This window comes from Mycteria americana, unplaced genomic scaffold, assembly GCF_035582795.1.
Source record: "Mycteria americana isolate JAX WOST 10 ecotype Jacksonville Zoo and Gardens unplaced genomic scaffold, USCA_MyAme_1.0 Scaffold_146, whole genome shotgun sequence".
Classification (NCBI taxonomy): domain Eukaryota; kingdom Metazoa; phylum Chordata; class Aves; order Ciconiiformes; family Ciconiidae; genus Mycteria; species Mycteria americana.
In genome coordinates, this window is record NW_027445486.1 from 1 (window position 1) to 16,662 (window position 16,662).

General features: G+C 68.1%; 5 protein-coding genes across 5 annotated transcripts; 3 read left to right on the forward strand and 2 right to left on the reverse strand.

Moving 5' to 3' along the window:
• Window positions 1–345: 345 nt before the first annotated feature.
• On the forward strand, window positions 346–1,541 carry LOC142403248 (N-alpha-acetyltransferase 10-like; the record flags this gene model as incomplete). The annotated part of the gene is given in 5 exon segments (XM_075489455.1): window positions 346–556; window positions 672–716; window positions 1,022–1,106; window positions 1,247–1,354; window positions 1,357–1,541. Coding segments are annotated over 5 exon segments (572 nt in total), but the record flags the coding sequence as incomplete, so codon positions are not given.
• A 199-nt stretch (window positions 1,542–1,740) lies between these two features.
• On the forward strand, window positions 1,741–3,191 carry LOC142403244 (U8 snoRNA-decapping enzyme-like). The gene is given in 4 exon segments (XM_075489449.1): window positions 1,741–2,081; window positions 2,162–2,210; window positions 2,213–2,478; window positions 3,039–3,191. Coding segments are annotated over 4 exon segments (636 nt in total). The 5' UTR covers window positions 1,741–1,913.
• Window positions 3,192–3,929: 738 nt separating this feature from the next.
• LOC142403242 (testis-specific Y-encoded-like protein 5) lies at window positions 3,930–5,646 on the reverse strand (the record flags this gene model as incomplete). Its single annotated transcript, XM_075489447.1, is given in 9 exon segments — window positions 3,930–3,991; window positions 4,127–4,203; window positions 4,331–4,354; window positions 4,356–4,481; window positions 4,593–4,715; window positions 4,824–4,885; window positions 4,888–4,900; window positions 5,007–5,048; window positions 5,050–5,646. Coding segments are annotated over 9 exon segments (1,089 nt in total), but the record flags the coding sequence as incomplete, so codon positions are not given.
• A 41-nt stretch (window positions 5,647–5,687) lies between these two features.
• Window positions 5,688–16,659, forward strand: LOC142403245 (uncharacterized). Its single transcript, XM_075489451.1, is given in 13 exon segments — window positions 5,688–5,997; window positions 6,057–6,780; window positions 7,073–7,186; window positions 13,266–13,347; window positions 13,473–13,496; window positions 13,498–13,564; window positions 13,658–13,775; window positions 13,887–13,962; window positions 14,629–14,761; window positions 14,879–14,943; window positions 15,645–15,746; window positions 16,205–16,326; window positions 16,487–16,659. Coding segments are annotated over 13 exon segments (2,055 nt in total). The 3' UTR covers window positions 16,605–16,659.
• LOC142403243 (uncharacterized) lies at window positions 7,531–9,225 on the reverse strand. The gene is made up of 4 exons (XM_075489448.1): window positions 8,703–9,225; window positions 8,407–8,457; window positions 8,238–8,290; window positions 7,531–8,136 (listed from the first exon to the last, which is right to left on the reverse strand). The coding sequence occupies exons 1-4, from the start codon at window positions 9,215–9,217 to the stop codon at window positions 7,721–7,723; spliced, it is 1,035 nt and encodes a 344-aa protein (XP_075345563.1). The 5' UTR covers window positions 9,218–9,225; the 3' UTR covers window positions 7,531–7,720.
• Window positions 16,660–16,662: the final 3 nt, after the last annotated feature.

Below are 16,662 nucleotides of genomic sequence, written 5' to 3' on the forward strand. Positions count from 1 at the left end.
ATTTGGGGGGACTTGTGGAACAGGTCTGAGCTTTTGGGGGGCACTGATGGGGTTTTGGGGTGCTCTGAGAGGTTTGGGGGCCTTTTGGAGTGGGTCTGAGCATTTGGGGGGCACTGGAGGGTTTTGGGTGCTCTGAGAGGTTGGGGGCCTTTTGGAGTGGGTCTGAGCATTTGGGGGGGCTCCTTGAGGGATTTGGGGGGACTCGTGGAACGGGTCTGAGCTTTTGGGGGGCACTGAAGGGGTTTTGGGGTGCTCTGAGAGGTTTGGGGCCTCTTGGAGTGGGTCTGAGCATTTGGGGGGCTCTTGAGGGCTTTTTGAGGTGTTGGGGGGGTGTTTGGGGAGGAGTTAGGGGTGTTGGAGGATCTGCGGGTTTGGGGGTGCCCCGGGTGGGTTTTGGGGTACCCCACATCACCTGTACCCCCCCCCCCCCCCCCCAAAAGGCGGTGAAGAGATCCCACCGGCGCCTGGGGCTGGCGCAGAAGCTGATGGACCAGGCGTCCCGCGCCATGATCGAGAACTTCAACGCCAAGTACGTCTCCCTCCACGTCCGCAAAAGGTGAGACCCCCCCCCCCCCAAAAATACACTTGGGGGACCCCCCCATAATCATCAGGAACACCCTGGGGGTCCCCCAAAAATAACACAACACCCCCCCCCCTTTTTTGGTCGGCAGCAACCGGGCGGCTCTGCACCTCTACTCCAACACGCTCAACTTCCAGTGAGTTTGGGGGTGCTGGGGGGGGGATTTGGGGGGGCTCTGGGGTATGGGGGGGGGGGTGTTTGGGTTTGGGGGGGCTGGGGGGTATTGGGGGGGGTGGCCTGGTGGGATGGGGGGGGGGTGTTGGGGGGAGTTTATGGGCATATTGAGAGAAAAAATGGAGGGTAGGTTTGGAGGGGGGGGGGTGTGCACCCCTAAAACGTCCCTCTCCGTGCCCCCCCCTCCCCAAAACACCCCCTCATGTGTGTGTCCCCCCCCCACCCCGTGTCCCCCCCACCCCGTGGCGTGTCCCCTTCCCCCCCCAGGATCAGCGAGGTGGAACCCAAATACTACGCGGATGGGGAGGACGCCTACGCCATGAAGCGGGACCTCACCCAAATGGCGGACGAGGTAGTGGGGGACCCCCCCCCAAAACCCCCCCTTTTTTTGGGGGGGGGGGGGGGGCTGCACCCCCCAAACCTTTTTTACCCCCCCCCCTCAGGATCTTTAACACCACAACACCCCCCCCCCCCCCCCCCCCCCTTTAACAGCTGCGGAAGCAAGTGGAGCAGAAGGAGCGTGGTCGCCCCCCGGCACCCACCGAGCCCCCCCGGGGTGGGGAGGGGGGGTTTGTGGAAGTGGGGGGGGGGGCCCCCCAACCTCCAGCCGTCCCCCCCCCTCCGAAGACGGGGGGGCCGACAGCAAGGACGTCAGCGAGGTGAGCGAGACCACCGAGAGCACCGACGTCAAAGACAGCTCCGAGGCCTCCGACTCTGCGTCATAGGGGGCCCCCCCCAAAATCCCGGGGGCCCCCCCCAAAACCCCTGGGACCCCCCAAAACCCCTGGGGACCCCCCCCCTGGTGCTGGGGGGGGGCAATAAACCCCCTCCCTCTCCAGGCTGTGCCTCTTCTCTGTCCCCCCCGTTGTCTGGGGGTGGGGGGGTGTCAATTTGGGGGTGTCCGGGGGGGGTCTGCTCCCCGCCCCCCCCCCCCCAGCCGAGGGGAGGGGTGGTGAGAGTGGGCGTGGCATCTCCTGGCTACGCCTCTCCCCGCTGAAGCCACGCCCCCACCGCAGAACTGTGTCGGGCGGCAGCGCCACCGCCTGCCGGTGTGGGGGCGTGGCCTTAGGCTGCTTCCTCACACGCTGATTGGCGGCGGCGCGGCTGCCCAGACTTAGCCGCCCGCTGATTGGCGGAGGCGCGCCGTTGCGGCGCCGCCATGTGGGAGCGCGGGGAGCAGCCGCCGCTGAGCCGGGCGGCGGCGCTGGCCCTGGGTAGGAACGGGACCGGGAAGCGGGTAACGGGGCCGGGCTGGCGGCACGCCTGCCACGTCCTGCTGTACGCCCCGTTGCCCGCCGGCTCCCCTCCACCGGGCTACGCCGTGCTGGTGCGTATGGGGGGGGGGGAAAACGGGGAGGGAGAGACCCGGGGCCGGTTCCCGCTGTTGACCCGCCGCCGCTCCGGTAGATGCAGCTGCGGTTCGACGGGCGGTTCGGGTTCCCGGGGGGGCTGGTGGAGCCCGGCGCGAGTCGCTGGAGGCCGGGCTGAACCGGGAACTGCGGGAGGAGCTGGGCCGGCGCGCGACCGGGTTGAATTTACGACCCCACCATCATCGAGGCGCTAAGGCCTGGCCGGTGGAGGGCGGCGGAAACGGAAGTGACGCCGGGCTGGTGACGCATTTCTACATCCGGCGGTTAAACTGGGAGGAACTGGTGGCCATCGAGAGGGGCGGCCCGCGGGCACCGGAGCACGGCCTGGAGGGGGTGGGGGGGGGGCCGGGAACGGTGTGGAGGGGGTGTCGGTAACGGGGGGGGGGGCGGGATCGATACCGGGGGGGGGGGGGACACGACCGGTACCGGGGGGGGGGTTCCCTGGGGGATACGGGCACCGGAGGGAGGGGTATAAGGGGGAGAGTAGTACCGGGGAGGGGCTGGGGGCACCGGTACCGGGGGGGGGGGGGGGGGGGGGGGGCGGCTCTGGGGGACACCGGCGTGGGACGGGGGGGTCTGGGGGGGGTTATGTGGGTCTGGGGGGGCTAAGGGGGGGGCGGACAGGTAGCAGGGGACACCCCTAACGGGGTGGGGGGGCTGGCACCGGGAGGGGGGTAACGTAGACCGGGAGGGAGTGGGTCTGGGGGGGGGGGGTGTCAGTACCGGGGGGGGCTATGTGGGTTTGGGGGGGGCTGGGGGGGGGGGGGGGGGACAGGCAGCAGGGGACCCCTTAACGGGGTGGGGGGGGAGGCTCCCCTCGGTGTGGGGGCTGGGAGGGGGTGGCAGCAGGGGGGGTACTTTGGGGGGGGGTCCCTGGCATTTTAGGGGGATTCCTCCCCCCCCCCCCCCTCCAGGTGCAGGGGCTGGTGCGGGTTCCCCTGGGCGAGGGGCTCCCCGCTTTCCTGCGCACCGCTTCGCCGGGAACGCCCGGGAACAGCTCCTGGGGGGGCCTCGCTGCCCTCGGCATCCGGCCCCCCCACAATGAGGAACCCACCGGGGACCCCTAAATCCAGGTGGCCGGGGAGCCCCTCACCCCCAAAACTGATGGGAGGAGAAAGGGGGGGGGAGTGACCTAACGGAATAAAGCACCCCAAAATATTCCCTTGCTTTTGACATCATCACCTGCTAATGGAGGGGGGGGGGATTTGGGGGGTTCAGGGGAGCGTCCGTGTACCCTGTTAAATCTTTATTATAATATATTTTTAGATATAAAAAGGTAATTTTACAAGTTTTTGACCCAAAATGTACAAAAATGGTTCTAAATTGGTCGTGTTTGTCCCTCTCGGGGGGGGGGGGGGGATTTTTGGGGAACCCCAAGGGGTTAAGGAGTTGGGGAGATTGGGCCCCGGGGGGGGGTTCAAGGCCAGCAAACACCCTGAGCTGTGTTGGGGGGCCCCCCCCCCAGCCCCTCATTACCCGCAATGCCTTGGGGGGAGGGGGGTGTAGCACCCCCAGTCCGTCGTCGTGTCCCGTCCGTCCGTCCGTCCCCCCCCAATTAGTCTCTCCCCCCGTTGGGGTCCGTCAGTCCATCCGGGGGACTGGGGGGCTCCTCGGTCAGGACCCTCTTCCACCCCACTGCCTGGGGGACATACACACACAGTCAGGCCCCCCCCCCCCCACTCCAAGAGGACTTTAGGGGGGGGCAGGGAGGATTGGGGGGTGCTCCCAGCCCCCCCCCCTTTCCCCACACGAGAGGTATCGGGGTCCCCCTGGGGGGTGTGGGGGGGGGGGTCCCCTTACCGTCATCGGGGATCTCCTGCACATCCTCGTCATCGTCCACGATCACCACGCAGTCCTCCCGCTCTCGCTGTGGGCAGGGGCGTTAGCGGGGTGGGGGGGGCACAAAGCTTCGGGGTTCCTTTCCCCGGCACCCCCAAAATCCCGAGGTGCCCCCCCGGCCACCCCACCCCCCCCCCCCCCCCCCCCCCCCGGCGCAGCTGACCTTTCGGGGGTCCCCTCGGCACCCTCGCCCAGCAGGTAGAACTGCAGCGGGTTTGGCCATAGCTCCTCCTTGATGATCTGGGGGAGAGATTTTGGGGGGGGGGGGGGGGGGGGGGGTGTCAGGGGGCTACTGGGAGGCACAAGAAGGAGTACTGGGGCTAGGAGGGATACTGGGAGCACTGGGAGAGAGGATACTGGGACTCACCTCAGCGATGCGATCCCCCGCGGGGGAAACTGTGGTCCCCAAACCAGGCGAAGAAGCTGCGGGGGGCCGGGGGACCCTTGTGGGGACGAGCGCGGGGGGGGTCCTGCCCCTGCCACCACCGGATGGGGGTCGAATGGGACACCAGGTTGGCCTGGGGCGGGGGGGGGGGGGGGGGGGGAAAGGGGTGGTGTGTGTGTGTGGGGTCACTCTGGACCCCCCAAATCCCTCCCTGGGCTGTAGGGAGATGGGTGGGCCCCCCCGCCGATCACCCACCGGAGGGGCCACGCACGAACTCCTTGGCCACGACGTCGTTCTGGAAGTAGGGGTTGACGCTGAAGAAGAACCTGATCCTGCACCCGGGGCGAGCTTGGCCAAACTCTTCCACCTGCGGGACCCAGGCGTCCGGGTACGTCACCCTCCCCCTCCCCTCCCCCCCACCCCCACTATTGGGGGGGGGGAGGGCCCCCGTATCCCCCCACCCCACCCCAAGCACCTGTAAACTCGTCATGTAGCTCAGGGCGTCCTCGTCGCGGTCGCTGATCATGGCCGAGAGCTGGGGTGGTTCAGGAACTGGGGGGGGGTGAGGGGTGTCAAGGAAAGCTGGATGTTTGTGTGTCCCCCAAATTCCAACACCCCCCCATACCCCCCCCCACCCACCCCGAAAAAAAAAGGATACGGCGGTGACCCAGAAACCGGGGATGTGCTGGATGAGGCGGTTTGCGGCGTTGCAGGTGCGGCCGCCGGCGGAGCCAGAATTTGGCGCGGAGGCGGCGGAAGGCACGAGCCGCCTGCTCCTCCACGGCCTCCAGCTCCAGCTGCACGGCCTCCAGGGCTGCCAGGTACCGCCCGGGGCCTTCTTCTTCTTCTTCCTCCTCCTCTTCCTCTTCCTCCTCCTCCTCCCCCAGAGAAATCACCGCGCACTCCTCCGGGCTTTGGCCTTTCTGCCGCACGCCAGGGGCTGGACCCCCCTTGGGCTCCGGGACCCTTTTTCCACCTCGGCTTTGCTCCGAGCAGGCGGTGGTGGTGGTCTCCAGGCCCTCCTTGGGCTCGGCGGCGGTCTCTAGGCTCCCCTCAGGCTCAGCGGTGGTCTCCGGGTCCCCCTTCCCTCTTCTCCCCTGCTCCAAGTAGCGGGTGACGGTGGTCTCCAGGCTCCCCTTGCGCTGTTGGTGGTCTTCAGGCCCCCCCTGAGGGAAGCATCGGTTTCCAGGCTTCCCGTGATCTCCTGGTGGTCTCCAGGCTCCCCGTGACCTCACTGGTGGTCTCCAGGCCCCCCTGGCTCCTTCTCCCCTGCTCCAAGCAATGGGTGAGAGTGGTCTTCAGGCTCCCCTTGCGCCTATTGGTGGTCTCCAGGCTCCCCATGACCTCGCTGCTGGTCTCCAAGCTCCCCTTCCCCCTTCTGTGCCGCTCCGAGTGGCCGGTGGCAGCGGTTTCCAGGCTCCCTGTGACCTCCCTGGTGGTCTCCAGGCCCCCCTTCCCCCTTCGGCCCTGCTCCAAGCAGCGGGTGGACGGCGGTCTCCAGGCTCCCCTTGCGCCTGTTGGTGGTCTTCAGGCCCCCCCTGAGGGCAGCATCGGGCTCCAGGCTCCCCGTGACCTCCCTGGTGGTCTCCAGGCTCCCCGTGACCTTGCTGGGGGTCTCCAGGCCCCCCTCGCCCTGCTCCAAGCAGCGGGTGATGGCGGTCTCCAGGCTCCCCTTGGCCCCCATGGTGGTCTTCAGGCCCCCCCTGAGGGAAGCGGCGCTTTCCAAGCCGCCGCCGCCAGGGGGCGCTGGCGCGCCGGCGCTCTGCGCATGCCCGGTCGCGGCGCTTCCCGCATGCGCGCCACCGCCCTCACCGCGACCTCCGGCGGGGGGTGACGACTCCCGGTGGGCGACGGAGGCCGGGTCCGTCCCGGTGGGCGCGTCCAAGCGGCGGAGCTTGGCGGGGGAGGGCCGGTCCGCCCCGGCCCCGCTCATGGCGGCGGCACCCGCGGGGCGGGGGCGGCTCCGGCGCCCGCGAGGCCCCAACGGCCGCCGCCAACGGCCGAAAAGCGCGCGCGCCGCCGCCTCGCCCCGCCCACCCCCGCCCCCCCCACCCCCCCCGTCGTCACGCGGCGCCGCCCATTGGTTGCCCGCGCCCTAAGCCGGTTGCCGTGGCGACGCCTGTCACGTGGGGCGAGGGCGCGGGGATCGGGGCAGCCAATCGGATCGCCCCCCCTTTGGCGGGCAACCGGGAAGGGGGGGGGGGGGGTGGCGGCGCGCGGCCGGCGCAGGCGCTGTGCGCGGCGCGCACGTGCGGCCGGCGCGAGCGCCCCGCGGTGACGTGCCGAGGCGCGAAGCCCCGCCCCGCCGCCCAGAGTCCTCAGGACCCTCTGAGGGGACGGACCCTGCTGCTGCCCGCGCCCGGTCCGGGGGATCCGGGGGACCGAGACCCCCACTCCGGCTGCCACCCAAGGAGCCGGGACACCCCCCCCCGGTGAGTCCAGGGGGGCCAGGAACCCCCTTTGGCTGCATCCAGGGGGTGAGGGCCCCCCCCCCGGCTATGCCCAGCAGGCCTGAGGGACCCCCCCCAGCTGCCTCCCTGAGGGCTGAGGACCCCCCCAAGCTTCCTTCTAGGGGCTGTCGACCCCCCCAGCTGCCTCACGGAGGGCTGAGGACCCCCCGAGTTTCCCTCTAGGGCCTGCAGACCCCCCCTTCCCTCTAGGGCCTGTGGACCCCCCTCCCAGCTTCCACCAGGAGGCTCAGGGTCCCCCCCATCTTCCTCCTAGGGGCTTTGGACCCCCCCCACCTGCCTCCCTGAGGGCTGAGGACCTCCCCAGGTGCCTCCCAGGGAATGCGGACCCCCTCTGTCAGGACGCAGAGGCCACGGCGCGACACCGAAGGTGAGCTCGCCCCCTTCACGGGAAGCCAGGGCCCCCCCCCTCCCATCTCCCTGGGGCGGGGGGGCTGTTTGTCACCCAGCAGGGCCCGTGACCTTTGCTGGGGACCTTCCCCAGGGGCAGGAAACGGCTGCGACAGAGAAGGGAGAGGGGAGGGAAACCAGCCCCCCCCCCGCCCCCCCAAATCAGGGAGAGCGAACCCGTCCCCCCTCACTCCCTCACCCCAACCCCCCCCCCATTGCAATCACCCCACAAGGACTCGGGGAGACTGTCTTTCTATGGCTGTATGTACACAGGGGCACCCCAAAACTCGGGGGGGGGGAATGTGCACACGAGTCGGGGGGGGGGTCCCACAGAATGGCTGATACCCCCACCCAGGGGGGGGCAATTTGGGGGTGCAATTCGATAGGCCCATGCCGCAACTCAGGCCCCCCTCCCTCCCCGACCGATTTAGGGGTGTCCCACGCTTTCAGGGGTATAAATGTGTGTGGGGAGGGTGGTGTGTGAAAATTTGGGGGGGGGCCCCCCCCCCTCATGTCAGGCCAGGCCAGCGCCAGGTAGAGCCCCAGAGCCAGGGCGGCCGTGGGGCCCCCCCCGTCCCCCCAAGCCACCGGCACCAGCACGGCCAAGGCCAGCAGCACCCCGCACCCCCTCAGGGCCCCCCCCCAACCCCCCCCCTCGCCCCCGGGGGGGTCTCGCCGGCACCACCAAAGCCCCTTCCACCGGCCCTCCCATCCCTAATAAAACTGGGGGGCTACGACGACCCCCTCCCGCCTCGTAACGCAACGCCATCTCGTTAGCTAACGAGGTGTTGGGGGCTCGTTCGGGTAAAGGGGGACCCCCGTTTCTTGGGGGGGGGGCCCCCATTGTCGCCGGGCTCCCCCCCGCAGCCGGCGGAGGTGGGAGAGGTAGAGCTGCTCCAGCTCCCGCGCCACTGCCTCCTCCTCGGCACCCTGGGGGGGGGGGGGTGGTGTGTGTCAGATTCTGGGGTACCCCCCTCCTTGAGGGGGGGACACCCCAATTTTTTTTGGGGGGGGGGGGGGTGTTGTCTCACCTGTGCCGGGGGCTGCTCCGCATCTAGGGGGGGTGTTGGGGAAGGGTCGGGCTCTGTGGGAGGGAAAGGGGTGGGGGGTGTGAGGTGGGGTACCCCTAAAATTGGGGGGTACCTCTAAAATTTAGGGGGGACACCCCCAAAATGGGGTCGGGGGGGAGGCGATACTTACCCGCGCCACGGTCGGGGGGTGGGGGGCTGCGTCTCCTCTGCCTCCTGCGGCCTTTTGGGGGGACACGGGGGGGGGGTGTCACCGGAGAGGACCCAGCACCCCCCCCCCCGAAAATTGGGGGGCAGAGGGCTGGCGTCTGCACCCCCCCAGAGGGTGACCCACATTCGGGGGACCCAGGCATGCCCCATAGCCCCCCCCCCAATTTAGGGGGGCACATGCAGGGAGGGGGTGTTGACCCCAATTTTGGGGGGGCCCCGCCATGCAGTTTTGCCCCCCCCCCCCCCCCCATCTCTTACCTGCCCTTCCCAGGCCTCATCCAGCTCACGGGGGGCTGCTCCCCCCCCGCGCCCCGCTCCCCACCTGGGGGGGTCCCCCCAAAAGCCCCGCTCCCCCCCGCCCCCCCCCGGGACCCCCCCCCGCCCCCGGGGGTCCCAGGGCCGGTATTGCCGCAGGCGGGTGAGGGGGAGCCCCCAAAGCGTCGGCGAAAAGGACCCGCCGGGGACCCCCCACCCCCGGGGGGGGCGCGGGGGTGTCGGGGTCCCCCCGGGGGGGGGGACACGGGGGTTTCGGGGTCCCCCAGGGGGACCCAGGTGTCCGGAGGGGCGGGGCCGGGAGCCAGGCGTCCGGCGGGGGGGGGGAACCGGCGCCGGGGGGGGCATGGGGGGAAAGAGGGGGGGTCCAAGGGGGGGTGAGGGGGGGTCCCGGGCCGCGGGGCAGGCTGGGAAGGGCCCCCCCGGCGCGGGGCATGCCGGGAGTCCGGCCAAGGGGCGGGCGGGGGGGGCGCCGGGGCGGAGGCGGGTGCCCGGGCCATGGCGGGAGGGGGCGTGGCCGGGAGGTGCTGCGCAGGCGGCGGGGGCGGGGCTTGGGGGCGGGGGGGCGTGGTCTGCGCGGCGGGGGTGGGGCTTATGGGGGTCCCCGCGGCGGGGGCGGGGGAGAGGGGCGCGGGGGGGCGGGTGGTGGTGAAACGCCCCCGCCCCCCCCCCCCAGGACGCCTGGGTCCCGGGGTGGGGGGGGCATTGGCACCCCGGACGCCTGGGTCCCCCGAGGGGGGGATCCTGGTTTAGGCGGCCCCCCAGTGGGGGGGGGTCTTGGGGGGGGGGTGTTAAAGGGGCACCCTTGTACTGATTGGTGCCCCAGGGGGGCAAAGCGGGGTCCCCCACGTCTGCACGCCTTGAGGGGGGGGGGGCACTGGCGGCAAAGCGGGGTCCCCTGGATACCTGGGTCCCTTTGTGGCCTCCCCCCCCCCCCCCCCCCCAAAGGGAGCTTCAGCACAAGTGAAAGTTTGGGGCGGTGCTGGTGGGGGCCCCCCCATCCCCATGGGGAGGGGGCGGAAAGTAGGGTGGGGTGTGGAGATTTGGGGGGGCCCCCCAGGACCCCCCCCCCCACACCCAGGAGGGGAGGGTTCTCTGACATCACAGGGTGGGGGGGTACCATAAAAAGCGGGGTGCCACGGGCGGGGCGGGCAGGCGAGCGGGGGTGCTGCCGGTGAGCGGGGTTCGGGGGGGGGGGAGAGGGGGAGTGGGGGGCATGGGGGGAGGCTGCGCCCCAACACGCTCCTGCACGAGGAACGGGGGGGATGGCCGGCATGCGAGGGCCTTCGCACGAGGGGCCTGCGCACACCTCACCTTCACGCCGCGGCACATGGCCACCACGGGGACAGGGTTGGGGGGTCCCTGGAGGGGGGTGGTGGGTATTTTGGGGGGGGGGAGGGTGGAGCAGCCCTGGACGCCTGGGTCCCCTGCTCCCCACCCCCCCCTCCCTGGTTTCCCTGCTGTCTCAGGGCGAGTTTCAAGTCACTTCAAGCTGGGAAAGTCCCAGGGGTGCGGGGGGAAACACCCCCAAACCCCCCTACACACCCCCCACCCCCCCCCCGAAACCGGGAAGGGGTCTCGGGGCGCTGAAAGCGGGAGCAGATTTGGGTTAAAGCGGGGCGAATTTGGGAGTCGAAAGCGTCAAAAAAAAAAAACCCCAACATTCAACCAGCGGGTTTCAGGCGCGCCGTTTCCTTGCAAAAAAGGGCAAAAATCGGGGGCCTGCGGCTGGAAAACGCCCCCCCAAATTATGGGGGAACAGGGAGGGGGGGGCTTTGTCGAGGAGTTTTACCCCTTTCTGAACAATTTTTAAGGATTTGGGGGTGCCAAGTGGTTCGGTGGAGAGGTGTTTTAGCTGCTTTTCCCAACAGCGTCTTTTTGAGGCATTTTGGGGTGTTTTCTGGCATTACAGAACACAGAAATGGGGGGGGTGGCACCCCTCTTTTGAGGTGTCACCATCCGCTTGTTTCAGGGTGCTGTTTTGGGGGTATTTCTCCCGCTTTTGGAGGGTTTCTGCCTGGCTGGTTTTGGCTTTTCTCTGCCTGGCTGTTTTGGGGTGTTTCACTGCATTTTGGGGTGTCTCCGGCCATTTTAGGGGTGTCTCTGCCCGGTTGTTTTGGGTATATCTCCTCATTTTGGGGTGTCCTTGCCTGGCCGGTTCTGGGTCTCTGCCCAGCCAGTTTGGGCTATTTCTCTGCATTTTGGGGTGTCCTCTGCCGGCCGATTTGGGGGTGTCTGCCCGCTCATGTGGGGGCATTTATTTACATTTTGCGGTGTCTCTGCTCATCTTTTTGGGGCATTTCCTCCAGATTTTGGGGTATCTCTGACTGATTTGGGGTGTCTCTGCCCGCTTGTTTTTGGGGCATTTCTCCTCATTTTGGGGTGTCTCTGCCAGGCCGATTTGGGGTGTTTCTACCCTGCCATTTTGGGGCATTTCTGTGCATTTTGAGGTGTCTCTTTATGGCCATTTTAGGGTGTCTGTGCCTAGCTCTTTTGGGGCATTTCTCCTCATTTTGGGATGTTTCTGCCATGCAATTTTAGGCTGTCTGTGCCCAGCTGTTTTGGGGCATTTCTCCTCATTTTGGGGTGTCTCTGCCCAGCTGATTTGGGGTGTTTCTGCCAGGCTGTTTTGGGGTGTTTCTCCACATTTTGGGGTGTCTCTGTCAGGCTATTTTAGGGTGTCTGTACCGAGTTGTTTTGGGGTATTTCTTTACATTTTGGGGTGTCTTTGCCCGGCCCTTTTACGGTGTCTGTGCCCGGTTGTTTTTGGGACATTTCTTTACATTTTGGGGTGTCTTTGCCTGGTTGTCTTGGGATATTTCTTTACATCTTGGGGTGTCTCTGCTTGGCCGTTTTGGGGCATTTCTGCGAGTTTCAGGGTGTTTCTCCCTGGTTATTTTGAAGCGTCTCCGCCCAGCCATTTTGGGGTTTTTCTCTGCATTTTGAGGCGTCTCAGCCCGGCCATTTTGGGGTACCCATTCCCAGCCATTTTGGGGGCACTTCTCTGCATTTTAGGGTGTCTGTTCCCCATCCCTTTGGGGCTGTTGCTGCTCCGGCTGTTTCGGGGCGCCCTTTTGGGTCTGGGGGGGGCCCATCCCCGGCCCCCCGCCCCCGCTGTGACTCAGGGCTGTGGTTCCCGTCTATAAATCGGGGGCGGAGGCGCCCGGGTGTCGGCCAGAGCCATGGCGGGTGCCCGGGACCCGTGAGCTGGGGGCACTGGGAGGCACTGGGAACTCATTGGGGGACACCAGCGTGATGCTAGATGGGACTGGGGGGCACTGGAGTGATGCTGGGTGGGACTGGGAGGGTTCTGAAGTGACTGGGTGGGACTGGAGGGTACTGGGAAGGGACTGGGAGGGAGACTGGGAGCACTGGGAGGCACTGGGAACTCGTTTGGGGGGCACCAGTGTGATGCTAGATGGGACTGGGAGGGCTCTGGAGTGACTGGGTGGGAGTGGAGGGTACTGGGAAGGGACTGGGAGGGAGACTGGGAGCACTGGGAGGCACTGGGAACTCGTTTGGGGGGCACCAGTGTGATGCTAGATGGGACTGGGAGGGCTCTGGAGTGACTGGGTGGGAGTGGAGGGGACTGGGAAGGGACTGGGAGGGAGACTGGGAGCACTGGGAGGCACTGAGAGCTCCTTGGGGGGCACCAGTGTGATGCTAGATGGGACTGGGGGGACACCGGAGTGATGCTGGATGGGACTGGGAGGGCTCTGGAGTGACTGGAGGGGACTGGGAGGGAGACTGGGAGCTCATTGGGGGGCACTGGTGTGATGCTGGATGGGACTGGGGGGGCACCGGAGTGGAACTGGGAGGGTTCTGGAGTGACTGGGTGGGGCTGGAGGGGACTGGGAAGGGACTGGGAGCACTGGGTGGGGACCAGGATGGACTGGGGATTGCCTGGAGGGGCACTGGGTGAGGAAAATGGGGAGGCTGGGAGGGTGCTGGGGGGTACTGGGATGGACTGGGTGGCACTGGAAAGGACTGGGAGGGATTGCGGCTTACTGGGATGGACTGGGTGGCACTGGCAAGGACTGGGAGGGATTGTGGCTTACTGGGAGGGACTGGAGGGTGCTGGAAAAGACTGGGAGAGATGGGGAGGGATGCTGGAAAGGACTGGGAGGGACTGCGGCTTACTGGGGGGTGCTGGAAAGGACTGGGGGAAACTGGAAAGGACTGGGGGGGTGTACTGGGAGACACTGGGATGGACTGGGGAGACACTGGGATGGACTGGAGCTCCATAGAGTGACTGTGGATGGGACAGGGGGATGCCAGTGGAGGACAGGAGTGGGCCTAATCCATACTGGGAGGTACTGGGAGGTACTGGGGGGGGGGGGGGGAAACTGGGGGTGCCACGGGGCTGGGAATGGGGGGGGGGGGGGGGCACATAACCCGTCCCCCCCACCCACGCGTGCGTGCCGGGACTTGCCGTGACGCAGGGCCCTCGTGCGAGGCGGCTCGCACGCGCGTGTCGCACACTTGGGGGGGGGGGGGGGCGAAGGGGGGGTCTCTCACACTCCCCCCCCCCCTTATCCCCCCCCCCAGGCAGCGCCGGCCCCCCCGCAGCCCCCAGGATCGCCCCACGGTGCTGACCCGCGGAGATGGGGGGGTCCCTCGGCGCACCCAGGTGTGTGGGGGGGGGGTCAGGGCCCAGATGCCTGGGTCCCCAGTGGGGGGGGGGGTGTGGGGTGTGTGTGCTTCAGAATGTGGGGGTTCACCTCTTCCCCCCCCCCCCCACTTTAAAATACATAGGTGCCGCCCGAGGGGGGGTCGTGCCCCCCCCCTCCTGCACATCCACCACCCCGGGGTGCTGGTGATGAGGACGCGGCTCCCCCCAGCGCACGGTAAGCCCCCCCCCCCCCCAATCTGCACCCCTCCTTGGGGGGGTCCCCACCCCACCCTTGTTTCTTGACCCCCCCCCCCCCAAATTCTTTCAGGGCTCCCCGGTTTTGAGTGGGGCCCCAAAGACCCCCCCGGCCGCAACCGAGCCCCCTCGCCCGCCCCCGCCGGCAGTGACCCCCCTCAGCCACCCCCCAACACCGCCCAGCCCCCCAGGTGAGTGGGGGCCTTGTTGGGGGGGGGGGGGGGGGGAGGGCTGGGGGGGGACCCCAGATGCCTGGGTCCTCACAGCCCCCCCAAAAAAATGTGTCCCCCCCCCCCTCCCAGGGCACCCCAATGTGACTTGGGGGAGGTGGCGCAGTGCCTGCGGCAGCTGGAGAGGATCCAGGAGCTGGAGCAGCAGGTGAGGGGAGGGCCCCCCAAAATCCCCCCCCCCCACCAAATCCCCCCCTGACCCCCCCAAACGCCCTGTGACCCCCCCCCAGGGGCCCCCCAAAACCATGACACCCCCCCCTTCCAAGTCTCTGCCCCCCATGTCCACCCCAAAACCTGTGCCCACCCCAAAAACTGTGCCCCCCCAAACCTATTCCCCCCCCAAACCATATCCTCCCTGCACTCCCCGCCCAACATGTGCCCCCCCAAACCTGTGCCCCCCCCGTACCCCCCCCATGTCACCCCCAAACCTGTGGCCTCCCTGTGGCCCCCCCCAAACCATGCCCCCCCAAACCATATCCTTCCTGTGCCCCCCCAAACCCTTGTCCTCCCTGTACCCCCAACCATTACCACCCCATGCCCCCCCCACCACATCACCCCCACAAACCCCTTCCCCCCCCCCGTGCCCCCCCCAAATCCGTGTCGTGCCCCCCAAAACCTGTCCCCCCCCCCCTCCAGCTGGCCCGCGAGCGGCACCGCCTGGGGCTGTTGCAGGCGCAGCTCATCCGGAGGGGCCCCCCCCACAATGGTAAGGGCTGGGAGGGGGGGGGGGGGGGCACACCCCAAAACAGGGGGGTGGGGGGGCTGGGATCCCCCCCAAGGTGCTGCCAGCCCCTCACCTGTGTTCTCCCCCCAGGGCCCCCCCGGGAAGGGCCAGGCTGGGACCCCCCTCATTTGGGGCCACCTGGCCCCCCCCGAGGTGGAGGGAGAGTCCGAGACCCCGCTGCCCCCCCCGGGGCACCCTTGGGACCACGGGGGGCTCTGCCCAGGTGAGCCCCAGGTTTGGGGTGGGGGTCAAATAGCCGGGGGGGGCCCCCCAAATAGCTGGGGGGGGACACCCCCAAATACCTCGGTCCCTGCTGACCCCCCCCCCTTGGCCCCCCCAGAACTGGAGTACTACCGGCTCAGCACCGCCCGGCCCCCCTATACCTACGCCATGCTCATTCGCTGGGTGAGTGACCCCCCCCCCCCCGTGTCACCTATAGCTCCCCCCATGTCCCCTACACCCCCCCCCACCTTATACACCCCCCCCAGATCCCCGATAGCCCCCCCAAATCCTTCACACACACCCCCCCCCCCAGCTCTCCTGTTCCCTATAGACTGTTCCCTATAGGAATCCCCTCCTCCATGTCCCCATACTTGCCCCCCCCCCCCCCCCCCCCCGCCCCGGGCCATCCTGGAGCCCCCCCATGTCCCCACCCCCCCCCCGTGTCCCCATGCCCCCCCCCCAACATCCTGGACTCCCCCCCCGCCCCCCATATTCCCCCCCCCGTGACCCCATACCCCCCCAAAAGTGTCCCCAAAGCCTACCATGACTCCCCTGTGCCCCCCCCAGCACCCCATGTGTCCCCATAACCCCCCCCACACCATCCCAGTGTCCCCGTGTCCCCATAACCCCCCCAAAGTGTCCCCAACCCCTGCCATGCGCCCCCCCCCCCAAAAAATGACCCCTAGAGTGTCCCTGTACCCCCCACAATGCCCCCCCCAAACCCTCCCGTGCCCTTCAAACCATCCTTAACCAATGTGCCCCCCCTCAAATGTCCCCACCCCCCCCCCCACGGTGTCCCCAACCCTCTCGTGCCCCCCCCCAAATGTCCCCACACCCCCCCAACCCCGCTGTGCCCCCCCAAAAACGCCCCCCCCCCCCCCCAGGCCATCCTGGAGTCCCCCCAGCGCCAGCGCACCTTGGGCGAGATCTACCACTGGTTCAGCCGCATGTTCGGGTACTTCCGCCACAACACCGCCACCTGGAAGGTGGGGACCCCCCCCCCGCACCCCCAAATCCCCCCCCCGGGACCCCCCTCAGCACCCCCACTTCGGGGGGGGGCACCCCAATTCCTCCCCAGGAGATTAGGGAGCCCCCCCTCCATCACCACCATTGGGAAGGGGGGGGGACACCCCAAACCTCTTGTTTCACACCCCCCCAGCACCCCAAAATGTTGCCACACATCAGGGGGGACCCCCAGTGCTGCCCCAGGGCCCCCCCCCAAACACCCCCCCCAAAAGGAGGGGGGGGGGCACCCCAAATTCTCCCAGCACCTCTCCAACCACCACCCCCCTTGTGACAGCTCAAAGAGACCCCCCCAAAGCCCTCCCCAGCCCCCTCAAAAACCCCTAAACGCCCCAGACACCACCCCCCCAAAAAAATCCTCCTCAGGGAATTTGGGGGGGGGGCAGCCCCCCAATTTCCCGGGGTTCCCCCCCCCCCCCAGAACGCCGTGCGCCACAACTTGAGCCTGCACAAATGCTTCGTGCGAGTGGAAAACGTGCGCGGGGCCGTCTGGACGGTGGACGAGGCCGAATTCAGGCGCAAGCGGGGACAGCGCTACCCCAGGTACCCCCAAAACGCCCCCCCCAGCACCCCAAAACCTCCCCAGCACCCCAAAAACAGAGGGGGGGGCCCTTAGGCCCCCCCCCCCCAAAAAAAGCCCCAAACCTGATAAACATGGGGTTCCCCTCTAAACTCCCCCCCCCCCGCCACCTTCCCCCCACAGGGACTGCGACCTGAAGTATTTTCTGCCCCCCCCGGAGCTGAGGGGGCCCCCCCAAAACCACGGTGGGGGGGAGATGGGGGGGGTCTCTAAATCCCCCCCCCCTCCAAGAGGAACATGACACCCCAAAAATCGCTGTGCCCGGGACTTTATTGAAACCATAAAGGAACCGCTCCATC

Bases quoted from the DNA above. Each gene is read 5' to 3' on its own strand.
- LOC142403243 (XM_075489448.1), bottom strand. From the start codon at position 9,217: ATGGCCCGGGCACCCGCCTCCGCCCCGGCGCCCCCCCCGCCCGCCCCT. The intron at 8,458-8,702 runs GTAAGAGATGGG...TCCCCCCAAAAG, and splicing joins ATGAGGCCTGGGAAGGGCAG to GCCGCAGGAGGCAGAGGAGA. The intron at 8,137-8,237 runs GTGAGACAACAC...CCCCCCCCCCAG, and splicing joins CGGAGCAGCCCCCGGCACAG to GGTGCCGAGGAGGAGGCAGT.